Source organism: Poecilia reticulata, linkage group LG6 (assembly GCF_000633615.1).
Source record: "Poecilia reticulata strain Guanapo linkage group LG6, Guppy_female_1.0+MT, whole genome shotgun sequence".
In the NCBI taxonomy this organism is placed as follows: Eukaryota; Metazoa; Chordata; class Actinopteri; order Cyprinodontiformes; family Poeciliidae; genus Poecilia; species Poecilia reticulata.
In genome coordinates, this window is record NC_024336.1 from 24939230 (window position 1) to 24964659 (window position 25430).

Here is a 25430-nt window from a genome sequence, read left to right on the forward strand (position 1 = left end):
ACTTTTAAAAATCTTTATGCAAATTAGTTTTCTGTGAAAATAAGTGAAGCTCTGATGGCAGCAAAATATCAGGTGCAAGCCTTTTCCCCCGTGAGCGCGCTGTATTTCTCTGAACGTGCCCACACGAGGCCTTGCATTACAGGAATGCTTCTCCAGGCAGCTATGGAGAGCTAAAGTAAGTAAGAGCGAACCATACACAGCAAGAGTTCTGATAACACTGGGAGGTATTTCTCCTACGTTGTAATTCAGCAGTTATTTGCATTTTGATATCTGCACATAGAAATGCCTCTGCCGTTCCACAACAGCCCAGCATTTTGCATTAGTGTTTCCTTATTAGGACGCAGAGGTCATCTATCATTAACCTTGCTTATTTTCTTCTTTTTAAGTGGCCAAACTGGCTCATTAGTCTGGACTTCTCCAGGAACTCATGTGAGGCAAATCATTTGACATTCTCCCCTACAAAAATATCAGATTGTTCTTCCCTTCCAGATGACAGCAATTTCCATACAAGTTTCCATTAAATGTTTGTTTTTCCTCCATGTTTCCATGCCCATATATGAACATGCATTTAGTGCTTATTATCTCTCACAGCAGTTTAGTTGTAGCTCTAAAAAAAAAGTGATTTAAATATGTCTAATTTACTGAAATGGGCTTATTGAAGCAATTTTATACATTTTCAACAGCTTTAATAAATTCAATTAGATGGGTACAAAGGTAACTTTGATCGGTTTTAAATAAATACATTGAAAGCAAATATACAACAGAAGTAGCAAAGTAGTGTTAGATAAGTGAAATTAGGTGAGCCTTTTCTTCGTTAGTTGGTTTGTCACTTCCTCTTGGTCTCGGGGAAAAGCCATTTCCATTTGTCATTCTGCAAAAAGTAAATATATAACCTGTCAATATTAGAAAATAAGGCAAAAATACATAATAATGAAGGAGTACTGAAAGAAAAGCTTGCAACTCACCTTTATCCCCCAGGACGCGTGGCTACACTTGCGTTTGGTCTCCTCCCCAGGCTCTTGAGTGTTGCTGTTGGCTTTAGGCTTGACGGGCTCCTTGTGGTTGGGGAGGATCTCATAAGTGTTGTCATTATCAACGACGGGGGCTTCAATGGAGACCTCGGCATACAGGGAGTCTTCGAGCTGCTCTGTGGATGATGCAGTTTCAGATGCTGTTGGGCTGTGGCTGCCAGCCAGGTGATAGACCGAGTGGTCGCTCAGGGCGTCCAGGCTGTGGCTGCTGTTTGACTGCGAGATGCCGCCAGAGGCCTGCCGGACTGGCCTCGGGGAAAGTCGTGGCGGCGTGTCAGGAGGTACGCTCAGTCTGTAGCATTGCTCGCCATCAGAGATGTTGTCCAGCAGAGGCAGGGACATGCTCTTGCTGTCAAGCGCGTTGAGCTCGGAGTAGAGAGATTCAGGGTCAGATGAAGGACTACACCTGCCGTTCTTTTGCTCCTTAGTGTTCAGCCTCTCGGCTTTGCCTTGATTTGAGCTGGGGGACTTGTCCCTGGAGGTGTGATGGGCTCTAGGCGTTTGCTTCCTAAGCTGAGCATAAAGAACTCCATCGTTGTCACTGACTGGGGCGCTCTCCACGTGCCTGGTCCTCCGTGGCAAAGGTGGTACTTCCTATTTTTAAGAAAACAAAAACATTTATGTGAAAAGCCGGCCATCATGTAAAATTTTGTTGTATTTCCAGATAAACAAGTTAGTAAATAATTAGATCAAGATAGACTTGTCATAGACACAACAATGAAATTGCAATTTCCTTCTCATAAATTCACAATTAAAGACAATGCCAAAACACAATAAAGTTGACAAGAATGCAAATAAATAGAAATCAAAAATATATATTTACGTTTTATGTTTCGTACAGAAAATATTGGTAGAATATAACAGTGTATAAAATATATATTTATGTTTCGTTTATTTTTTTATTCTTTGGACTCACCTCTTGAGTCCTGTTAATCCTTGGTGCCCGCACTGGTTGCTGCTCTGTGGCTGAGTTCATCTGCTGCTTATGTACTTTCTTTGCTGCTCTGAGAGGAGCAGCCGGTTTTTCTTTGGGGTTGACCTGGATGATATCATAGAGGTCCTCATTGACATCCTATAAGAACAAAAACAACAGTTAGAAGACCGATCAAATCCTGTTTAAAAAGAAAAACAAACAAAAAAAGTAAAATGGTTGAAAACTCACCCCATTGCATGGAAATGTCAGATATTCTCCAAAGGGCTCAACTGGGTTTGTTTTATAGTGTTCTATTAGGTCGAACAAAGTGTTGTGTCCCTCTGTGTCTCCGCACACTATAAACCGTCCCGTCTCGCTCTGGCTTATCACAAAGTGGCGACATCGATCTCTGCCTCTGCAAAATAAAAACAGGATATTTCTAGAAAGCTGTTGCAATTATTTTATGTGTAAAACTCAAACTTTTAAATTAATGGTAAAAGTGGCCAATAAAGAAAAAATAATAATTACATTGGGATATTTCTGAGTCTCCAAAGCTCCAAAAGTCTAAAGTTTGGATGGAGTGCTAAGAATAAAGGCATATTTGATGGTGCTGCTTATTTTTATTATTTAATATTCCAAGAAGCAGAGTTAATTTGTGAGGAAGTTATCTTTCATATGAAAAATCTGCTTAAAATAACAATTAAAAATAAATAAACCAGGTTTATCGGAGTAAACCAGTACTCACTTGTACGACAGAATATATCCAATAGCTTTATCACTGAGACGAATCAGGAAACAGCCAAGCTCCTTTTCTCTAAGCATGTCCTCAGCATCTCTGTAGACAGACCAAGAACAGTGTGAAAATCAGACCATCTTCAAATATACATTTTAAGCCTATTTGTAACTCATTTTAAAAATTCTATTATTTTTTCTGGGACAGTAAAGCACTTTCAAAAAAATTTCCACTTTGGAAGTATCACTGTCTTAAAGGAAAAACCCATTTCACAACATGCCCTTTCGAAATAGCTGACACTGGTTGTACTTAAGCAACTGTCCCACATACTTTTTTATGTAGGAGTGTGGTGTCTGCCAGAGGAAAGGGCAAAAAGTGGATGTGGGCGTACTGTAGAGTGGACACTTTCCATCACAGATAACATGTCTGTGGCTTGTATGGACGTAACTGCTTCTCTGGGTTTCCGACTTTTTTTTTTTTACAATTTAAAATCTATCAAAGAATTAAACATGCATGCAAACAGAAAACTAATAGCAGTACCAAGGATTTTTTTTTGTGTGTTAAAAATAAGTTTACATTACACATGGGTGTGAAATGTGCAAAATAACAGGACATCTTCTGTGAATACTTACTTTCTGCTAATGAAGCCCAGGAACCAGCTGGGGAAGAGGCCGTTGTTGACAATAAGAGGCAGTTGAGAATCTATGAACCACTTGGTGGCCAACTCTCTAAACCTCCCCTCCGCAACTTCAGCAGCAGGATCCACAGTCGGCTCCCTTTGTTCCATCCTCACTTTGTCCTGTTCAAAGTAACACAAGCGTCCAGTGAGCACAAGCAGGATTTATTCCCCACTGCCCAGAGCAACTCGGTATTTTAACAATCTAATTTGCTTATTTTCCAGGAGGCGTTACTCAAAGCCTGAAGGCAGCACAATGTTCTTGTATGTTTTTTTTATGATTACGGCAAAGGGGGAAAAATAAACCCATCCTGTCTATTATAGTACACAATTTGTTTACTGTTTATATATAGAATTTATTAGCATTAACAAGCCCGTAGTTAAATATCCAAAAACATAGAAAAGGCCTGACCTATGGCACCCTTTCACAACAACTGATGTAATATACTGCTCAAAAAAATAAAGGGAACACTTCAGTGTTCACTTAAATGTTAAAGAGTTCCCTTTATTTTTTTGAGCAGTGTATATACTTTGCGGGTTAAAATAGCTAAATCATGAATGAACTTTAAGCTGCTAGTGACAGGTTTATTTCTTACCTTGAAACAAAACTTCACACGTGTCTTAATGCAGGGAGTCTTCGTCTGATATTCCTCCTTCTGTCTTGAATGTGAAAAGTAGCAAATGTTTTCAGATTTGGCTTTCTGTTGTCGACACAGTGCGCAGCAGCTCCTCTCGATCCCTGAAGAAAATGAATCAAATTTCACTGTAAAGCTCACATTGTGTTCCAGTAAAATAGCTCTCGGTGAGTGTGGTACATACCTGTCCTTGTGGTTACCAGTGTGTGATTTGAACCCCTTGTCATTGCAGCAAACATTAAAATTCTCCTCTCTGCTTCTGAACCTCTGTAATCTCCAACTGAAAATGGTTTGATTGTGACCCCACACTGAGAGATATAGACAGATGACATTTACAATTGCACACATTTTTCCACTGGTCTGGAAAGCAGAGGTACTCGGCAACGGCACGGCAGTCATTTGCATAACAAAGAGAGCTGAGGGTTGTTGAACAAAGCAAACGCTTCCTGAAGAGAAACGGAAAGCAACGTGTAGAGAAACAGTGGTTTGTGAGCAAACGTATGCATTGGTTTGAAAGGGGGAGATGTTTTACCCATGGAGCGTCTGATTACCGTAGTGACGGATGAGAAGATGCGTCAGTGTTTTTCTGTGTGTGTTTTTAGGGGGGGTGCTGTGAATTCAAATCAAGTTTGTAAGGAAGGACCTAAACAGACGGAGAGATGGAAATGTTTGGGAAGGTTTGATATGTTTTCAATGGGGCTTAATAAGCTTCTGAAAAGATGAGACATTTCCCCGGGTCTGCTTTTGAGGTTCTCATAAAAAAAAGCACAACTCATTCCCCCCATGGCTCAGACTGTTGTCATGAATCATTTAGGTTCGGCTCTGTAAAGCACAGTAGGAAGTCCCAGTGGGGGAGAGCCAAAAGGCAGAAATACTCTGTGTCATGGAGAACAAATAAGACATGATTTCACATTGCCCTCTACAATGGCAACGTAACTCCAGCATTTTTACTCCCTTAGTAGGGAAAATAAGCATTAGACACGTCAGTAATTTTCTCGGCAACTATATTTCTAATGGAGGTATTGACGTGGAGTGGGCTAGTCAAAGTCTGAACTTAAACCCGATTTGGAGGTTGTGGTATGACCTTAAACAGGCCGTTGTTTTAATGTCCTCTAGGGTGGCTGCAGTAGAACAATTCTGTACAGAAAAGTGGGTCCGAATTCCCCACAATGATGTTACGTACTCATTAGCAGTTATGGCAAACACTTTTGATGTTGGGCTAAAGGTAACGCAACTAGTTATTAAGTTCAGGCAGAAATCATGTTTCACATATGACCAAGGTGGCTTATAGTTTGTTTTTCCTGAATTAATTAATTTATTACCTTAGTTTAATTTAGAGCTGCATTTTACCTGCTACTTATGTTGTGTGATTTTTCAAATTATATGATGATCAGTTGTGTGCAAGTGTTAAAAAGTAAAATCAAAATAAATCTATAAGAAAGAAAATAGTTTTTATTGTACTTGCATGCAGTGGGAGCAGTGTTGACCCATTTTTTCTCCACTCAAATTCTTTAAATTTTAAAGGCTCTGGAGACTGTTTTGAGATGATGTTCAGTGATATTCCTCCTTAGAACATAAAAATAAATAAATAAACTTGGATCTCAAACCTATTTTTATTCCCCAAGCATTTCACAGATTCTTAGAAATGTTCTGTATAAATGCTTCAACAATGCTTTTTCTTCAACGGTGCATTTATTTGCATTGAGCACACTTAAAGGCCATTGCAGTTCGGTGGACTGGTTGTTTAAAAAAAACAACACGTTTTTTATTTTCTTCTTGGAAATCAGATGTTCCTCACAATGTCTCTAAAAGAGAAGTCTCTCATTGCAACAAACTTCTGAATATGGTTGGTTTATGATTTATTTATGTTATTTTGTTAAGTACTTTAGTAATTTTTGCAACAGTACAGTTATGAAGGTTTCAAGGTTCTTTTCTTGTTACCCTTTCTAAAGGCCATTTGTTAAGATTAAGCCAGGTCTCATTTATTAGCAATGATGTATAACGGGATAATTATTTTTGGCACTGTAAATTATTCTCTTATTTTTCTGAGAATAATAAGAAAATAATTTCATTAAAACATTTTCTTAAATTGATTCTGATCTCATGTTTTCCTGTGATTTTTGTGTGTGTGTGTGTTTATATTACACGTGAAGAATAAGTATCAAGTCAATAACCGTACCTTATGTTCCATGTATGACTAACAACAGCTACAGTAGCATAGCCTATAATTTCAGCATACTGGTAGCTGTGCAGACTGTCTGTTTTACAGCACTTTGTGATTCATAGTACACTCCTCTGGGGGAGATGTGAGGTTTGAGGTCAATTCTTATCACTGTACCCATCTCTGAAAAGAACAAACTTAGAACAAATGTTGCTATGCAAATGATTTGTCAACATTCAACTGATTAAAAGTGAATATAAAAGGTTCCTAAAAATAAAATGAACAGCTTCAAGAAGCTGTTTGAACTATTTTGGTTACAGTGGCTTTATGACAGCCCACCTCTCAGAGGGGGGGATGTGTAACCTTGAAAGGTCACAATTTGGCGCCCATAAAATGTCACAGCAACTGAACCGCATCCCGTCTGTCTGCTTTTCATGCCTCGAGGTAAAACAAACAACCTCCTGAACTCTTTAAGCTTTCCTAAGTAGCTAGAGTATGAATCTTACCAGAGAATTATCAGAACTTGTAATTGCGGACAGTTGGGGTTTTTCACTGTAAAGCGCTGGTTCAAAATGGGAAAAACAACAGGTGTATTTCCCAGCATAACACTAATCACCTACTGTTTACTCACTGTACTGGGGCCCACATACACCCTAGTACAACAGGTTTGTACCCATTAATCATCTGAATAACTTAAGTGTGTTTTTGTTTCACCTTCAGAGTGAGTTCCGGCAGCTTGAACTCTCCTTCTTCTCCTCTTATGAGTCATACTGTGAATATACATTAAGTGCACGCCCACATCAGAGATTGCAGCTTTGATATGAATAAATGTAGTCCAAAGCAGCATTAATCTTCAGTCTGCTGAAGGTTTTACAAGAAGGAGAGAGATTGATTATAAATACCACTACCGTTCTGTTCACAATGTAAGAAATTTTTGAGGTCATAATCATCTTTTATCGTGTATATCTTACGTTTTGTTTTTTGCAGCTGTACTTTCTAGCATGTGTTGGATGGAATGACAATGCAGGTGCTGCAGAAGTGTGGGAGAAAGGAAAACATGATGTGCAAAAAATATGTACTTATTACTTAGAATTTGTTTTTTAAGTTAATAGCAATTTCATGACTTGAATGCATAACATACATACTAAGTATGTGTGGGGAAAACCCCCCCAAAAGATAACTCTTATCTTAACCTACTTGCAGCATCACCTCATCACTTTTATGTGTTGTTATTCTAGATCTGGCTCACATGTTTCTGGAGCATGTTTCTAAATCATCCTGTCAGTCATTCAGTTGACCTTTTTCACAGTCTGAATTTGAAAGATTCAACAACTAATTCATATCTTGGGTATTGTGAAAACTATTCACCAGACATAAGCTGTCAAATATTAATTCAACATCCATTTATTCACCTGACTAATAAAAACACCTACATACAAAATGATAAAATAGAGTTGAAAGCTAAACAGTTAAAGTATTAGATAAATGTAGGCAGTGAGGATAATGGTGAATGCAACTTAAGCAACAGGTGACTCTTTGGTAGGGGGGCTATTAACATATTCAGATAAAGGAGCCTCCAGTTGGATGTAGATGCACCTAATAGGATTTACGCACTTTTACAATCAGCTGCAAAAGTCAATTCAAGATATTTCTTTGGTGTGATGGATCTCTAAAAGCTGTAGGTTAAATTTGGAGGACATAACAAGCTAAGCTCAAAACAATTTATATTTTTGTTTTAAATCTTACAGACTATATCTCATATTTTTAAATAAAAGAGGAATTTTAATTTCCTAATTGAATCTCTCACACAAAGTAGAAAAGTGATTACTCTCTGCTTCCGGTGTGTCGCTTTATTTTCCTTGCCTTATAAAACAGCATCTCCCTGTGGCGCTTCTCGGTAGCACAGCCCTCAGCGAGGGCATGCCTCTCACTAACACGTCACAACTACCTCAAACTACATTTCCCAGCACCCCCTTGTCTGGGGAAAGCAGTCATGCGGATGGACCCAGGAGTTGCCATCTGCGGGGCTGCAAGAAGAAGAAGAAACTTCTAGGGAAGATGCACGAAGGGGAGGATGGCAGTGGGGAGAGCTCCTGCACAACTTCACGGCTGCTGTCCTTTAAGTCTCTCGATGTGGCCGAGGTGGAGGGAGCGAAGGAGCAGGCCTCCAAGCTGTGCGGCTACTTGAACAAACTCTCCGGCAAGGGGCCTCTCAGGGGCTACAAACTGAGGTGGTTCGTGTACGACCCGAGGAAATGTTACTTGTATTATTTCAAGACTCCCCAAGATGCCCTGCCTCTCGGACACATTGATATAGGCGATGCCTGCTTCATGTACGACGTGGAGGGGGAAGAGGGACAGTTCGAGATCCGTACAGCTGGGAAAGAATTTCTCTTGAAGGTAGAAACTTATTTCAACAGTTCTATCACAACACTCAGTAGTAGATAATTGTTTTTGTCATGTGTCGCTTCCTTTCTGTCTCAGGAAAGGCTACAGACACACCCTTTCTAACAAATTGTTTTTCTTTTTACTTTTAAAACACCCGTTGGAATATGTCGAGTGGCAGATATTTTTAGAGAAGTCGTGTTGAAAATAACCTACCACAGGCCGAGACTTCACCAGCTGAGTGTGTGTGTGTGTGTGTGTGTGTGTGTGTGTGTGTGTGCGTGTGTGTGTGTGTGTGTGTGTGTGTTCGTTCAGAGCCGACCAAAAATTGAATGAGGCCATGAGCAGAATTTCATTTGACGGCCCGTCATCCTCCACATTTCCACAGACCTCCCTGTTTTCTTGTTAATTTTTACATTTGTCAATGAAAAATTAACAATGACGTTTTGCATTATAGTTAACTAGCAAGAAAATAATGAATTAGTTTAGGTGAATCAATGTTTTTCGCTAACATCCACATCAGTCTCTGCTTTACTTTTTTCTTTTTCTTTTTCTGAGATTTGGCACGATACGAAAATATCCAATGTTTATCAAAGCAAACAAATTCATCTGAAAAGGCATTCACTGAACTTTTAGATGGTGACAAGCTCTTGGATGTAGGATAAAAAAGACAACTAAAGACAACTGCAGCATTTTGGGAAAGATGAAATTAATGAATAATTTGCCCTTCCGTTTTCACTAAAATATGCAAAATGCTGCTATGCAAAATTATACTTAAAAAAAGTAGAGGTGGGACATACATTTTTGAGTTAATTATGTGGACTGCAACGAATGACTGGCAATTAATGACATTTTAGATCAACAAAATTTAGTAACATTTTAAATGTGAAAACTCGTCTTGATGCTAAATTAAACAGTTGTTTGCAGCTCCAGGACAAAAAGGTAAACTCCTTACTGCAAGCTCTACTTGTGCACTATAGTATTTTTCTGGTGTCTCATCTGGTACTTTTTTTGAAGCAGAATATAGCCTACAGTAGGTGCTGCCACAAATCTATTGCTTGTATTTGTGGCTTGCACGTCAGAGATATGGTTGTACCAGTAATGTGGAAATACAAAGGTTTCAACCAGAACTTTTTGTATCTAAAAAATGTTTTTTACTGTTTAAAAAAAAAATAATGTGTCAAAATTGACATAATTATTCATCAAAATGTATGCAATAAAGTTTCAGTGCTGACATTAATTGACCCTTTTTTTTCTTTCTTCTAGATAATGTAGGGAAATATTCAGAAAAAAAATTATTCTTGGTAAATGTTCTGCTTGTTGGCAAAAATAAAACTCAGATTATTCACTTGTGACAGCCCTTTTGTTCAACCAAAATGCATGCTTCATTCTTTAAAATGAAGAAACATTCAGCTTGCATTCTTTTTCAAATGAAACCTTGGAGTTAAATCCTGACTCTAGTATATTGTCTATATTTGATGAAATCTACTCCTTGCTTGGCTTAATTTACTTTTATTAGCCTTTAGAAATTCTTGAAACTGTGACCTACATAATCAAGCGAAAAGCTGTTATAAGGGGATCATGCAGCCAGTATCTATTTGCCCATTAATCAACTGGAGTAACAGCAGCAGCTTTGAAAAAGGGGGTTCTGGTATTTGTTAGTGTTGAAGTTGTTAAAGCAGTGAGTGTTAACCCAGTCACTGTTGGGCTCACTGGTCACGGCACTTCATGTGATGCTGCCTCAGTCTTCTCTGCCGTCATATGACTGTGAGTAAGACAGGTGGCCTGGCTCCCACTGTCTAAAGTCAGTTTCCTTTTCAGCAGATGGTCTGACTGGCTAATACCAAACAGATTGTACAACTAGAGGCTGGAACTGAGACTGAAACCAGCCTCTCTGCTTTTTCACATGACTGAGCCAAAGAGTAACCAGTTATTTGTAGAGCGCCTAAAATCACAATTTTTTATATATTTTTTTATCATTGTAACTGCAGAGTGGAAACATTGTATTTTTAAAATTAGATTTGGACTCATTTGAGATTCTTGTGGTATCATAAACTTGATCCCACTGCTTTCATTTTAAGTCGAATAAGGTGTGTCAAGACTCTAAAGGTTTACTGCTGGTTAAAAGTCAGTGTTATTGTCCTCTTAATGTGGCATCAGAGAACACATTACTTGCACTATAGCTTCTTTTAGCTATGAAACGTTTAATGTTGCACTGCCCCGCCCCTATCTATTGCTGTGTGCACTGCTGGATCGTCAACTCGATCGAAATAAGCTATCTACACTTTTTTGCTTTCTCAGTATAGATAGCTAAGAGAAACCTGACTATTACTTTTATTAACTCAACTGGATTAGTTAAAATATCCACAATTTTAACTGTTTACTTAAAGCTACCAAGTTCAAAGTCCGTTGGCTGTAACTTGTTGAATTACATGGCTAAACGGGCCAGAACTTAATATCTTACCATTTCAAACTAGGACAACGCTACGCTTTTGATAAACGGTGTGAGCAGAATAACAATCACTCCGGTTATTCTTCCTGCAGCAGTATGTACAATGCCTGAGTCAAAATTCTGGGAAACGTTGTAGCAAAACAACTCCTCTTTTCAGGAGAGTGCATTTTGGTGTGGTTTCTTGTAAATGTGATTATTATCTATGCAGATGACCTCCAACTTTACCGTTTTTGCTGGGGCATCTGAGCTCTATAAGTCGTCTTGTTTAATCAAGTACTAACAAAAATTTTATTCTAATTTTCTACAGCTATGCCCTGACAAAATGCAGGTGTTAATTATTTCTCATAACTACAAAATTAAGAAAGAATATCTCAGCTATATTGGCTGTTCCATAGAATTGCTGCTGACAGTTTCATGCATTCGTTCTTTATCTTGTGGGGGGATGATCTTTCCAGTCAGTAGCTTTATAATGATGAAATAAGCTTCCTTATTATTATTTTTCAGATAATACTCTTTTAATTTTGATACTTTACTAAAAATGCTTAGTGAGACTACATCAAGTTTTCTACCACAGCTTTTCAATCAGGTGAACTTGTGTTTCTTGCAAGCAAGGCAAAACGATAGGAGCCACCATTTGTTTGCAGCAACAGGTGGGGGAGGAAGCATCACTCTTTCTCATGCCAAGCAGCTGGCCAAAACTTTCTAAGACAAATTTTAGTTCTTTTGAATCTGACTTTGAAAATAGAAAAAAAGGTTTTCCATTGATGCTGGAAACTGCCCTATGCCTATTTAAAATGCTCCAACCTTCGAAAGAGGAAGTTTCTATTTATCCCATACATGTGAATAACTGGGTGTGTGCACTTGTTTCCAGGCCCCCAGCAGACAGGTGATGCATTACTGGCTCCAGGAGTTGCAGCAGAAGCGTTGGGAGTACAGCAACACCAGAGGCACGGGGAAGAGAGACAGCTGGAGTTCTCCCACGCAGGCCTACCCTCCCACCGGCCTCGTGGGCAAGGACAGCGGTAGGCAAGAACACACACATTCAGCAACGGCCCCACCATTCTTACACATCAGGCGACTGTGACCTCCTGTAGGCAGCAGATTAATATTTACTTTCTGCTGCAAACGGAAGTATCGGAAATATTTGGTTTCAGGGTTTTTGTGTTTCTCTGGAAACTGCGTTGGAATGTGAGGCCCTTAAAAAAATTAGAATGTAAGGGAGAGAAAGTGAATTGACATCAATGATATTAGAGCTGGATGTTTGCTTAATGACACTATTGACATTTTACCTGGGTGGAATTACTGATGTTTCATGTCATCAAATTCAAACGCAGCTTGCTTCCTGGAAGCTTCTTACAGCTAATTATTCCTCTGATTTCACTTTAAACGCCTCACTGACACTTAAAGGGGCTTACTTTTTAGATTTTTCCTGCAGTTTTAACTTCTACACCAAAGAGTGTTGTGGTCAGAATAACCTGGTAACAGGTGGTGGGTTTATTGAATTTTTAGCTTCTGAGTGGCTGACTGATCAGAGCTAGTCAATAGTAAAACTATTTGCTTCTAGTCCCTGACCGGGTCATCTCTGAATTAGATTATCAAAACTATGTGGATTTGACCTCCACAAATCTTAATGTTTTTATGTTCTGCAGTTCTTCTAGAATTTACTAGAAAGATAATTGAGTTAATGTAGTTTTATGCTAACTATTATTTGAGATTTTTCTAATAATTTGTGACATGGAAAAAGTAGATTATGAAGAATTGGACCATGTTGCTGATCTTCCAGAAACTGATCATAATAATGTATTTAAGGCAAATTCTAATGCACATTCATTATTTCTGTTTTTAGCTTTACAAGTTAACTTTTTTGTAGCAGAATAGACTTTGTCATTACTTTGAAAGAAAGTATTTAAGTTTCACTAAACTGCCCAAAAAATATAGACTGTATTAGACACCTGTGGACGAAAATGTGCCTAAAATTGTTCTTTGAGGTATTTTGTCATTCAGCTGAGTGATCTGAACTATGAATCCTGCCTTCTTTTCTGTTTCTATGCAAACAACTCGCATGCTTTCTCCTTTCTAGAGTGTTCTCTGTTCTTATCTTTGTCTTCAAAATGTTCAAATACCTGAGTTATCTTTCCTCATCTGGCTCTGTGTAAGGGTGTTTAGACTAGCATGTTGGACATGAATTGAGCTTGATGCAGGTCAAAACTTCTGAAGTCATTTTTTTTCTGAGACGAAGGGATATCTCTGCCAAGAGTTTTGGCTTTTTTATTATTTAAAAATAGTTGCTAAATATTTTGTGGATGATATAACTCTATGCTATATTATTAAAAATGTTTTTTTTGAGAATAATTAATTCATTTTAATACTAAACACATAAAAGAAGGGAGTTATTTTTTTTTATTAGCACACACCAAACAATAACAATTAGCATCTTAGGGAACTGATCAGCTTCAATCAGCATCGGTTACCACTTCCTGCAATGTTGTGAGGAAGTACAACATGTATATGTTTAAAACAAATGTCATTGTCAAACACTGTCGTTGTAAATACAAAAAAGCTTTTTTAAAATTAAGGTGTTCATCCTATTGCATCTGATGTATTATATTGCATCATACCTCAATTACTTTTTCGCAGAAGTTAGACTGGTTTAACTAATTAACTAAGAAATTTAAAACTTTTTGTATTAACTCGAGTTATTTGATATTAAAACTTCTTTGACAGAGTAACAGTATAGCAAAAATAGAAGGAATACTTTATGTAAAAGGGCAAAAACCTTTTCACAGTAGTGTACCAGTGTGTAAGTGTTGCAAATGTTCTTTCATTTCTAATAATAATTGTAAAAAAAAAAAAGTGAGATTGTCAGAGATGAAACTGTCCTGCTTTAAAAATCTGTATATGTGTAGGTGTGTTCACAGAGAAGCTTGTTTCTACACATATCTGCTCAATCTTGATGCACTTGGCATGTTGACATACCCAGCAGTTTTATTTTATCTTAAACCTTTACTTGTGCACCGATTACAGTTTTCTGATCAGTCACCGTGCTTTTTGATATTGGTTGTGTTGTTGTTCATCTAGAACGATTTCATCTTAAGAAAAAATATAATAGTTGTGCTCTCACTGAGTTTTGCTGCATATTTGCATGTTCAGTCAATTGGCAGTGGGTGTTTTATTGAGATGTCTTGTATTTAAATTAGTTTTCAAAAAAACAAATCTGAGTAACAGATGTTTTAATAATATTTTGGATATATCCAATCAAGGTGGAGGTGAAGGTTCTGGTATTGGCAGTTGCTCTGTTGCTCTTTATCCGAATATTTTTACTATAGATGCAATAATAAAAATAGTGAAAATCAAGCAATGGTTACTGAAGACTTTGTGGACCAGCAACTGTTGCTTCATGGAGCTGATCGGTGCATGTTAGAGTTAAGTGCAACTTTGGTTACAGCTGCAGAGAACTGTGAATACTTTTGATGATTAAGAGATATTTGCTGTTTGTTGCTTGCAGTTCATTGCGCTTCGATTCAAAGCCGGGCATGTTTCTCAGTCTGCGAAGCTATGGATTTGCATCATCATATCCTGTGTTCTCTCAATTTTGACACAAGTACACTTCTTTTTTTCTTAGCTGTGTTGAAATGTGTGAAGCTGCTTACCAGAATGTCTGTAAGGCCTGCTGTATTACCTCGCATCTTGGTTTGAGTGAAAGTTCAACATTTTTGTTAGATCAACAAAGGTTATTGATTACATATCAGACTTTGAAGTGTGAAACGAAACAGGGCTGTTTAATGGTAGACTTAGTTTGAACATTTAAGCAGACTGAGATATCACAGTTTCTAGATAATTTTATCAAACAACTTTGTTCTTCTGCTTTATTCCCTCTTTTTTTTGTTATAAGTTCTTGATCCTTCATGAAATGTTTCCATACACAAAAGAAAATAATATCTGATTTGAGTCGTTCTACAGAATACCAGAAAGTTGAAACATAATTAGCTTTCCTTATTTAACTCAAACTTATTGCATCCTTTTACCGGCTACCTTTATCAGGTTTATTTCCTTGAGATGAAGCGGTTGGACTATTGCACTTATTAGTCGATTCTAACAAACTCTTGTTATGATTTTCAGATGCTTTCTTCGTTGAGAAGCTAAGTGACAGCATGGAGAAAGTCCGCAGCGACTTTGCTATGGACACAGAAATGGATGCAGGAGGGATGGTGGGAATCCAGTCAGCCAGAGGGCCCTTCTCCCTCAAAAACTTTGGTACAGAGCTCAGGTAAGGCTGAAAGCCCAGTGAGGGCTCTTCAAAGCATGATTTCTACCTCCAGCTGTTTTATTACAAAGTTCAGGGTTTTTTCTAGGCTTGCTGCCAAATTATTGCAGGCTTTGTCTGGTTTGCGTCTCTAAATGAGGGAAGAAAATCGCTTTGGTTCTGCTTGAGGCCAACGGTAGTAGAGGAAGTGGTCACATCTGTAGTTCACTAGTTTATCAACTATTCAACAATCAAGAGTTCCTCTTTCTAGTATGTAGACATATTTTCTCAAAAGATTTGATCCCTAAACATGTACAGCATGTATTACATTTTCATGTTGTGACAAAGTGTTTGTATATCAGAGTCAAATGCTGCTAGTGTTGAATTTCTTACTAATTCAGTATGATGATGAATTGGAAGTTCCCTACTGGGGTAATCTTGAACTTTTCAACATGTTTTTCACATCATCAAAGACATAATTGTGTTAACACAGAGCAGCCCATGAATGTTTTCAGATTTTGTTTACTCCTAAAAATCTAAAGTGTATGGTTTTCATTTGTAATTATTGTACTTTTGTCAATAAAAAAAATAAATCAAAACTTAAGTACCTATCTACCTATCTTTCAGCTTGTTTATGCAAGTCTTTTTCAGTATGTCTCTACTAGCACTGCACAACAAGTCGGTTTTTCTCATCACATTTTTTAATAGCAGTTTTTTTTCTCATTGCTCTTCCACAAATGCCATATTTGAAAAATTTGGTGACTAATTATTCTGTCACCAAATTATTATTTCCTGGCCTGACAGTTTTTGCTGACCCTGTCTTGATGAGTTTGGAGTTAATCTATTGTTCTTTTATGTTTTCCCACGGTAGATTGAACAGTGTTATATGAGATTCAAAGCTAAGAATGTTTTGTTACCTGCTTTTGCTTTAATCATCATAGAACAGATTTTTTTTATTTAGAGAATGCTCTAGATAAAAATACTCTATTTATTGACTAAATTATTTCTAAAGGCAGTTGGTAGCATTATATTTTTATTTGCATAGATCAGAGTAAAGTTGCTTGAATGTCAAATATATTCTTTTGAGATTTCTTTTCCTTTTCAGTAACTTTGAGTTGGTCTGTCTCATAAAATCTGAAGAAATAAAGTTTTTGTTTGGCACTTGACTAAATGCGAATAAGCTGAAAGTGTATAAATATTTCATTGAGGTCCTCTATTGTTTTACACTCGAAGGACATTTTGTGAAAATGAAGTCTTCATTTAGTTGGATTGTTTCTGAGGGATCTGTGTTATTTTTCTGCAGCTTCGTTTTCCTCGGCTGACATTTAGGAACTTCAACTAGTAACTTTCACAAAGTTGCGGACAGTCAAGTTTAAACCGGTTTCTCCTCTTCTTTGTTGTTGTTTTTTTTTGTTTTTTCAGGCACTCCATGTCCAATCTGCGGCCAGGCCGAGTGGAGAACAGACGCAGCGTGTTTTACACCGGCAACCACAACAGCAGCTCAGAGGAGTGGGAGATGGTGGACGCTCCCCCTAAGGACTTCACCGAACAGAAACCTCATCTGGACACACAGAGACGTGAGTCCACTCTCGCTCACCCACGACTGCTTGGAGATGAATTCTGCTCTAGCGTTCATCTCCGCGTCTGCTCCTCCTCTTGCTCAGATTCTTTTGGCTCGGCGTTCACCTTCGATTTCGTGCGAAACCGCCAACGACCTCAGAGGCTCTTGCTCCGAGACGTGCGGGGACAGGGGAAGTTCGGACGCGGCGTGGAGAGACGCGGTTCTGGGAGTCCGACAGGGGAATGCAATGGCAGCAAATCTTTGGAAATGCAGCTCCGCCTCCAGAACCAGCAGGATGAGATGAATCAGATGCAGCAGGAGCAAATCAAACTCCGGGAGGAGCTGGCCAGCCAGAAGGTGAGCTTATTCCTCTTTATACTTTATCAAACTTTAATGATGCTTTATTTTATAATAGGAACTTTTTACAGACTTCTTTTAATTCAAAGTTTGCATCGTGCTTTCCCACGCGCTGTCTTGCCATGTCAGGCTAAGAGGTTGGGTGTCATTTCTCAGCTCTCACTGATACAGGAAGACGGGGAGTGATTAGTCATGCTTTAGTCTGAAACAAGGAAACGGCAGTTCTGTCGAAAACAATCACAGCTGGTGCATTTCTCCCCATTTCTTCCTGTTCTCCTTTTTTTTTTTTTTATTTCTCCACAGCTAATTGGTTGCTTTAGCTAAAAGTGACTCCTATTAAAGGAGACATCGCATTTTCTCTGGTTAACTCTTTCAGAGCTGATGCGGTGAATTGTTTTTTCCCCTCCACACATTTGCAACCACAATGTTGTTCATTTTCTTTTTATGTGTTGCATTACTACTTTCAAAACTGTTTTTTTTATATAAAAAAGTAAATAAATAAAAATACATGCGCAAAGATTATATTGAGCAATAAAAGTTTATAAGAAGCAAAAGTCACAATGAACGTTTCTAAGCCGGCAGAGAGATCTGATACATTTGGAAAGCCTCCCTTCAGGACAGTTGAGCTAGTTAAGAACAGGATTCTTAACTAGCCGAACTGGTTCTTTTAAAAAAAAAAAAGGGAAAAAAATGCAGGAACTCTACTCTGAGTTCTCCCAGGCTGTAAACCTGCTGCTTGTATTTGAGATCCTGCTCTTCCTGTCATGTTTTCTTATTTGGGTGTAAGTGAGGGCTGGAACATCGACGGAAATGTTTTCCCTTGTGGTCAGTAACTTTGTATCTTCTAGCATTAAGAATCACTCTGCTTGTTTATGATGAACAGTCCGCTTGTCTGTCACATGGTCTGGTTAAGATGGCAAAGACACTAAATGTTTTTTTTTATTATTATTTATTTATTTACAAACTATGTTTCAAAGAGTTTGTATTTATTGTGGGATGCTCAATTATTTTCTTGAGAGGGTTATAGATTTGAAGGTAGAACTGATCCAAGTAAGTTCAGTTGCCACAAAAAGCAGCTAAATGGCGCTATGCTACCAAAGTGTATTGTTTATAAAAATGTGTAGGAACCCTCATTATAATATCCAAAAGAGTTTTACACCTTGATGCACTTCAGATACCTCATTGCTCGTGTTAACTGAGTGGGATTTGAACACGTATTTTGACCGGTTAGACACAGATGTCAAACTCCTTTTCATTTCGGGTCACATCAGGATCACAAATGTCCTCAAAGTGTCCGGTTGTGACTGAATGCGTTGTCAAAACTACCTGTTACAAACTTTTAAAATATTACATCTTTCCCTTCATTGAAAGAGTACTTCTTAAAATTAAATGATTAACATTCTCACATTGATGTAATTTGGCACATCAATGATTAACATTCTCACATTGATGTAATTTGGCACCTTACAAATAAAAAAATATTTTATTTGATTGATAAATACTTAAGGTTCTATTTATGTGGCCCTCTAAGAGTCTAGAGAGCCACATAAATAGTTTTAGCAGTCCAGATTTGGCCCATGGACCTTGAGTTTGACACGTATTGTAGGACTTGATTTTGTGTTGTATTAATGAGGTAGGATGCTTTGAGATACTGATGATTCCAAATAAGGTGGTAATAATATTTTATGTTATGTCTTAGAATGCCAGCCTAATAGAAACAAAGATGGCTACAACTACAGAAGAAAGTCGGAGCATGAAAATTATCCATAAACTGTGACTTTCTCTATATTTTTTACCCACCAAAATAAATGTAGTTGATTGCTTGCCATAGCTTCCATGTTTTCACAGTTTAAGCTTTATGTTTTGTTAATTCTGAAAAGATCTCCTCTTGCCCCTGTAGGAGCTGGTGAGGCTCCTGCAACAGACTCTGAGAACCTCCCAGTTTGAGAGGCCCAGCGTGTGGCGAGCAGCTCCGGATCCGTCCGTGGCCCCGGACCAGGCTGCCAATCCAGCCGTGATCCAGGAGGACGTCGCCCAGCTGGAGGCGGTCCTCCAGGAGCGAGACGTACAGATCCAGTCGCTATGTGGACACATGGAGCGTCTCTCTCTGGAGAAGGACAGCCTGCAGCAGGAGCTGAAGGGCCTGAAAATCAAGGTGGGGGAAATTAATGACCAGCTGGGGATGCTGATGGAGACCATCCAAGCCAAAGATCAGGTCATCGTGAAGCTGTCGCAGGAAAACTCTGAGCAGAGCGGGAATGTGAGCGACGCTGGTTCTCCACCACCTCAGCAGGAGCTGAGCATCCTGAAGGTGCAGAAGACAATTCTTAAACCAGCCAGTATAGATTGGGGTGGGGGGAAATCAAAAAGATGTTTTATTTTAAAACATCTTTATAATAAAGATGCTTTGAAATCTTTTAAAGATTTTAAACTTGTTTGCTTCTTTTATTTTCAATATTAGGACAGTCTTCAAGGCTACAAATCCCAAAACAAGTTTCTGAACAAAGAGATCCTGGAGTTGACTGTCCTGCGCAGGAACGCAGAGATTCGGGGAAAGGCTTTAGAAGCAAAGGTAAAAAAACAATAAAAAAACTGTAAACTTGCACAAGTTCAACTCGATCTTCACAAATCTGAATGTGTGAGAAATTATAACCATTATTCCCACCCTTGTCGCAGTGCACAGCTTTGGAGGCCAAACTCTGTCAAGTGGAGAGTAAATATTTGGTGCTGCTTCAGGAGGTGAGAAAGCCGGTCTGTTCGTCGGAGCAGGACCCGGCCCGGGAAGTCATTTCCAGATTACTGGAGGACGCCCTGCAGGCGGAGAGCCCGGACCAGAACGAACACCAAATCTTCAAACCAAATTCAGTCAGGTATTAATTGATTGCTAGAATTGAGTTCTTCCTTTCAGCTTCAAAATGACATGCTGGGCAAGGAGAGTATTAAGCAAAGGTGCAACCATGAGAGCTGTGGTAACTATGGCAACTATGGAGAAGCTGCAGAGATCCTCAGCTCAGTTGGGAGATTCTGCAGACTTCTAAACTATTAGAAGTGCAGTTGATAAATCTGAGCTTTATGGAAAAGTGCAATGATGAGCCTTTCCTCAAAATACTTGGAGCTGCAATTACAGCGAGAGTTGCTTCTTTAATGTATTGTCTGAAGTTGGATGAAAGAAAATACCCACCGCACTTTTGAGATTTTTTGGAGGAAAAAACAAAAGTGTCGTTATTCTTCCACTTCCAAGTTATGTGCTATGTTTTTTTTTTGTTTTTTTTATCACATAATATCCCACTGAAACAATCAGAACCTGGTGGTTTTAATGTGACAAAGTGTGAAAAGGTTTGAGAGGGAAATTCTGACCAGAGCTTGTCTGATTTTGTTTGTGTTTCACCTGAAATCTATGAGGAAGAAATCTGTTTCTCAAAGGCGAGGTTTGTGCAGCCCCAGGACCTGTTCTACTTTAATTTATAGCTGCATGCTAATATCCGTGACTGGAAAAACTCTGTCTGCTGCTTGGTGTTTTTCAGTCATTATTTGCTGTTACTTCCAGACAAGCTCAGGCATGCTATCATGGTGCAAATGTATTATTATATTTCCAAAGCAACCCTAAGAAACTTTTAGTTTCTACCTTTGAGCTTCTCTTTTTCTTTTATCTGTTTGCAGATTGAAGGTGTTTAATTTTATTTTCTCTCTCCGTCAGTGAATATGATGTGTACGGCTTCAAAACGGTCCCAGAGGAAGAGGAGGAAGAGGAGAAGCTGGTTGCAAAGTTGAGGGCCTTGGAGCTGAAGTCCCTGTCCATGACCGACCAGGAGGTTTCAGTCGGGGTGAAGTGGGAGAACTTTCTGGCCAGCACCATGAACAGAGACCTGGTGCATTCCCCCGAGCTCAAGGCCCTGATCCGCTGCGGCGTGCCGCACGAGCACCGCTCCATCGTGTGGCGCTGGTGCGTCACCTTCCACGTCAAGAAGTTCCGCGACCACTTGGCCCCGGATTATTACGAGACGCTGCTGAACGTGGCGCGGGATCGGCCCAACCCGGCGTCCAAGCAGATCGAGCTGGACTTGCTCCGGACGTTGCCCAACAACAAGCACTACGCCTCGCCGAGCGCAAGCGGGATCCACAAGCTGCGGAACGTCCTGGTGGCCTTCTCCTGGAGGAATCCAGACATCGGCTACTGTCAGGGTCTCAACAGGTACCGGACCACATCTGGCACCTCTGGGTTTCTATTATTTGCCGGCTTTTTTTATGATTCCTAATTAATGTGTGTTTTCTTTAGGCTAGCAGCAATCGCCTTGCTTTATCTAGACCAGGAAGATGCCTTTTGGAGTCTTGTAGCCATCGTAGAGGTCTTCATGCCAAGAGATTATTACACAAAGACTCTGCTGGGCTCTCAGGTAACTTAGGTTATTTATGTTAAGAGTTCTATTGTTGGGCTGCAACTGAAGGCCATTTCAGTTATCGATTATTCTGACAATCAGATAAAAACATTGGCACATTCTGCAGATTTTTCATTTAAGTCTTTTTATTTTTGGTCCCGTATCAGAAATGCATTAAAAAAATGTAAATAAATGAGTAAGTCAGTTCCTTACAAATAAGAAATTATACATTTTATAGCCTGAAATTCAATAATCTATTATTTCATTAGTGAACATTTGATCATTTGTAGCAAAGGTGCATCTGCAGTTAATAATATACTTCGAATATCAACATGCACAACATGCAAAAAAAAACTCCCATCAACTCGATGCCAATACACCGTATGTTGATTTTTTTTTTTTGATTAATTAAATGGAAAACAAATTGTGTTTAATCTGATTTTCTTTTTTCTTTTTTTTTTTTTACGAATTGAACCTAGGTGAAGCTAAAACTGCCACTTGAGAAGTTTTGGGTGGAACATATGTACAGACAAAGTATTATTTTTTTTCATCTCAAATTCAAAATATATACTGTATATTTACAGTTTTGGATGAATTGCTCCTCTGAGCATGCTGCTCCTTCAGCAAATGGTCTTTCTTAGAGACTGTATACTCCTATTAACGATTAATCTATTACTAAATCAGTTGGCGAGTATTTTAATAATCGATTAATCCGATTAATCTTTTCAGCCCTAATTAGATTTTTAGTTTTACGAGTGCTTTCATATTTACTTGATGGCTGATTAGTTTCCTCTCTTAGATTCGACCTCTAACTTCTGTAAAATGTGTCTGTCTGCTTCCTGCAGGTCGACCAGCGTGTGTTCAAGGACCTGATGAGTGAGAAGTTGCCGCGCCTTCACGCCCACTTTGAGCAGCACAAGGTGGATTTCTCCCTGATCACCTTCAACTGGTTCCTGGTGGTGTTTGTGGACAGCGTGGTGAGCGACATCCTGTTCAAGATCTGGGATGCTTTCCTGTTCGAGGGGCCAAAGGTGAGACATGGAAAACCGTAAACTTTTTTTTTTAACATGGTCATAGGGCTGCAGAGCCCTGCTAAAGGGGTAAAGGAAACATCACAGTTAGACTAACACCTTTTAATTACTGAGAGTCTGTGAAGACTTTGTGTGAAACTTGTGACATTCATCATAGAGAGAGTTTATCGTCTTTCAGATTGTGGACAGTTTAACAGCTTTTTTGTTTTCTTTTTTACACAGAGGTGCAAACAGAAAGTTATATGATGTTTGTTTTTATTTTTATTTTTTTCCTTCTCCAGATCATATTTCGATTTGCTCTCGCCCTCTTCAAGTACCAAGAAGAAGAGTTTTTGAAGCTGCAGGACACGACGGCCATCTTTAAATACCTTCGATACTTCACGCGCACAATCCTGGACTCAAGGTCAGGTCACTTTGATATCAGGGAGGTTTCGCGTTGTTCAGAACAATGTTTCTGCAGCAGTAAGGAAGGAAATGATAACCCAGGCCTCCTTTCTGTGCATGAACAAACAAAAAAAAAAAGAGGTGTACTGTGATCAATTTTTTAAGTGTGTAGCATTGGTTGAAATGTTAATTATAATTTTCCACAATCTCATAAACAATTTTCACTCCGGTCTCAAATTGCAAGAGTTCATCTTCATTCTATATGAGGGAATTAGAAAAAAATCCAGCTGCTTGAGAGATTGTTGAAAACAGTGACGCTCACCAGCAGGGGGTGCTGTAGGCACACGATTTCCATTCATGTACCTGAGATAAGACAGTTCACATCCAGGCCTGCAATTTAGAGAAGCACCCAAAAACTAAGAGGATAGTGTTATCTGCGGTTTAAAATACTTTAATAAGAAGTCATTTTCTGTTTGGTTTTCCAGGAAGCTGATGAACATTGCTTTCGTGGACATGAACCCGTTCCCTATGAGGCAAATCCAGAACCGCCGCTCCTTCCACCTGGAGAAGGTTCGCCTGGAGCTGACGGAGCTGGAGGCCATCAGACAGACATTCCTGAAGGAGAGGGAGACGAGTCTGGATCGACGGAGCTTCGTCAGCGACGATGAGGAGGATAACTGAGCTTTTTTGTTTCCAGGCAGTGTCGCTTTAAGAACGAAGACAAAGGGAGCTTCTCCACGGAGCGGCGACACTTTACAGCTGCTGAAGGGTTTAATTTTCCCAGTTTAGGCGTTGGAGTTGGTCTCTGCATCAAAAATGGAATAATGAACTGAAATCAAAGGATAAAACGCATTGTATCAGTATTCCTGCCCATTTGTTTTTTCACTGTGTAAAGTATTTTTGCTGTCTATGTTCATGTTGTTCGTTGCCAATAGTTTACTTTTCTATATTGCCAAACCATGCAGTCCGAAACAGTATTTTCAAGCATTTTTATACCTTTTGAAGGAATTCCTTTTTCCTTTTTTGTGCTCACATTTACACGAAAGAAATCTCTATTTTCGTTCTGTGCTTTGTTTCCTTTCTTTGTTTGATTGATAATCTTTGTTTTTATTTCTTGTATAGGATTCTTTGTCTTTTTATCTTATGATGCACTTGAATTATTCATGCTGTAACTGAAATAGTTTGCTGAAATGTTCCTTAGTTTTTAAAGTTTCATTCCAGCAATTTGCTCGAATCTAAAAAGATAAAATGAACAGATGAACTGAAAACAAAATATTTTTCTGTTTTCAGCTGCATAAATGCCAGGTAGAATTAATGTTTATGACTGAGAGCCAGTGTTGTCCCATTAATCAGTCTATTAATATTGGTGTTCAATATTTGTATCATCTAATTATTTTAAAATCCGTAAGTAATTCTTTTAAAGTTGCATCATAAAGTTGATTTTTTTTTTTTTTTTTGCATCCACTTGCATCCCTCTTTTACATAAAAATAAATTAGGAGAAAATTGGATATTGTTTTCAACTTTGACAGCTTTGTCTGTATTTTTTTTTTGTGAATTATCCTTACTTTGCAGAAACTTTCTTTTAGTTCTTTTTTTCTGCATTTCTTTTCGCTGAGTCTAACCTCAGGGAAAAAAATCCCGTTGTATTTGCTATTGTTGTCCACCGAGTGGCAGTGTAACGTTTCTCAAGTCTTCACTCAATTTCATAGATACTCTGGTGAAAAAAATGTAATAATTTGAAAGAGTTAAAAAGTCTGCCTTTGTACTGGTTTTATAAAAACTGAATTGTGACTCATAATGAATAAGGGAAGCATTTTTCCTTAAAACTGAGGACAATAAGAGGAAAATCTTGCATGTTGACCTTCAGAATGTGAAGGACCTTGTTGCTGATCGCTGTGGACAACTTGATATCCCAACCATTTGTTTAGGAATTAGAACTTGTGTGTGTGTTTGGCTAATCAACTGTGAAAATCTTGGTAGATGGTATCCAATGTGAGGAAGATGAGAGTTTCTTGGAAGCATCATTTACAGCCGTTTAAATCTTTTCACTCACTTGAACCCGTTTACAGAGATCAGCCAGCGTTCTCTGCTGCAGTATCTGGACCCGGCCTGGTTTACAGTTTTAAATCAAATGTAAAACATTGAAAAATGTTTGAATTTTTCTTTTTGTTTTGCTGTCCTCAAACATGTTTATGAGAGCTGGCTTCTCATGAGATCAACATTTCCCAATTATTTAGGTTAAATTTTTTTTATTCATTTTTACAAATGGTAATGAGAAGTTGTTGCTCTGTAGAAAAACCCTTTCAGACTGTTGCAAGTTTAAATAAGCTACATTGAAAACTTATCTCTGCTTCTGTGTTTCCTCTTTCTTTTTTTTTTCTCATGTTTTTTGGCAGTGTATTGCACAAACGCATTAAGAAAACTCAGACTATTACAGGGCACTTCAACTTTTTTTTTATGCAAGCCTGTCTTAATCTGTCAGGTTTTAGCT

The 25430-nt window shown here is 38.5% G+C and overlaps 2 protein-coding genes across 2 annotated transcripts; one reads left to right on the forward strand and one right to left on the reverse strand.

Annotated features, from left to right (window-relative positions):
* Window positions 1-50: 50 nt before the first annotated feature.
* Window positions 51-4440, reverse strand: LOC103466573 (SH2 domain-containing protein 7-like). Its single transcript, XM_008412250.2, has 8 exons — window positions 4173-4440; window positions 3950-4092; window positions 3310-3476; window positions 2690-2779; window positions 2194-2359; window positions 1948-2103; window positions 966-1625; window positions 51-871 (listed from the first exon to the last, which is right to left on the reverse strand). Exons 1-8 carry the CDS (start codon window positions 4318-4320, stop codon window positions 827-829), a joined length of 1575 nt encoding a protein of 524 aa, XP_008410472.1. The 5' UTR covers window positions 4321-4440; the 3' UTR covers window positions 51-826.
* A 3671-nt stretch (window positions 4441-8111) lies between these two features.
* Window positions 8112-25191, forward strand: tbc1d2b (TBC1 domain family, member 2B). Its single transcript, XM_008412249.2, has 13 exons — window positions 8112-8549; window positions 11858-12008; window positions 15106-15253; window positions 16652-16806; window positions 16894-17147; window positions 19048-19458; window positions 19609-19719; window positions 19824-20017; window positions 20845-21339; window positions 21424-21541; window positions 22369-22554; window positions 22836-22957; window positions 23424-25191. The coding sequence occupies exons 1-13, from the start codon at window positions 8208-8210 to the stop codon at window positions 23617-23619; spliced, it is 2883 nt and encodes a 960-aa protein (XP_008410471.1). The 5' UTR covers window positions 8112-8207; the 3' UTR covers window positions 23620-25191.
* Window positions 25192-25430: the final 239 nt, after the last annotated feature.

Coding starts and splice junctions, on each gene's coding strand:
- LOC103466573 (XM_008412250.2), bottom strand. CDS start 4,320: ATGTCATCTGTCTATATCTCTCAGTGTGGGGTCACAATCAAACCATTT. Junction 2,780..3,309: donor CTGGGCTTCATTAGCAGAAA/GTAAGTATTCAC, acceptor GTCTGTCTACAG/AGATGCTGAGGACATGCTTA. Junction 1,626..1,947: donor GGATTAACAGGACTCAAGAG/GTGAGTCCAAAG, acceptor TCTTAAAAATAG/GAAGTACCACCTTTGCCACG.
- tbc1d2b (XM_008412249.2), top strand. CDS start 8,208: ATGCACGAAGGGGAGGATGGCAGTGGGGAGAGCTCCTGCACAACTTCA. Junction 19,720..19,823: donor GAAAGGCTTTAGAAGCAAAG/GTAAAAAAACAA, acceptor CCCTTGTCGCAG/TGCACAGCTTTGGAGGCCAA. Junction 22,958..23,423: donor CGCACAATCCTGGACTCAAG/GTCAGGTCACTT, acceptor TTGGTTTTCCAG/GAAGCTGATGAACATTGCTT.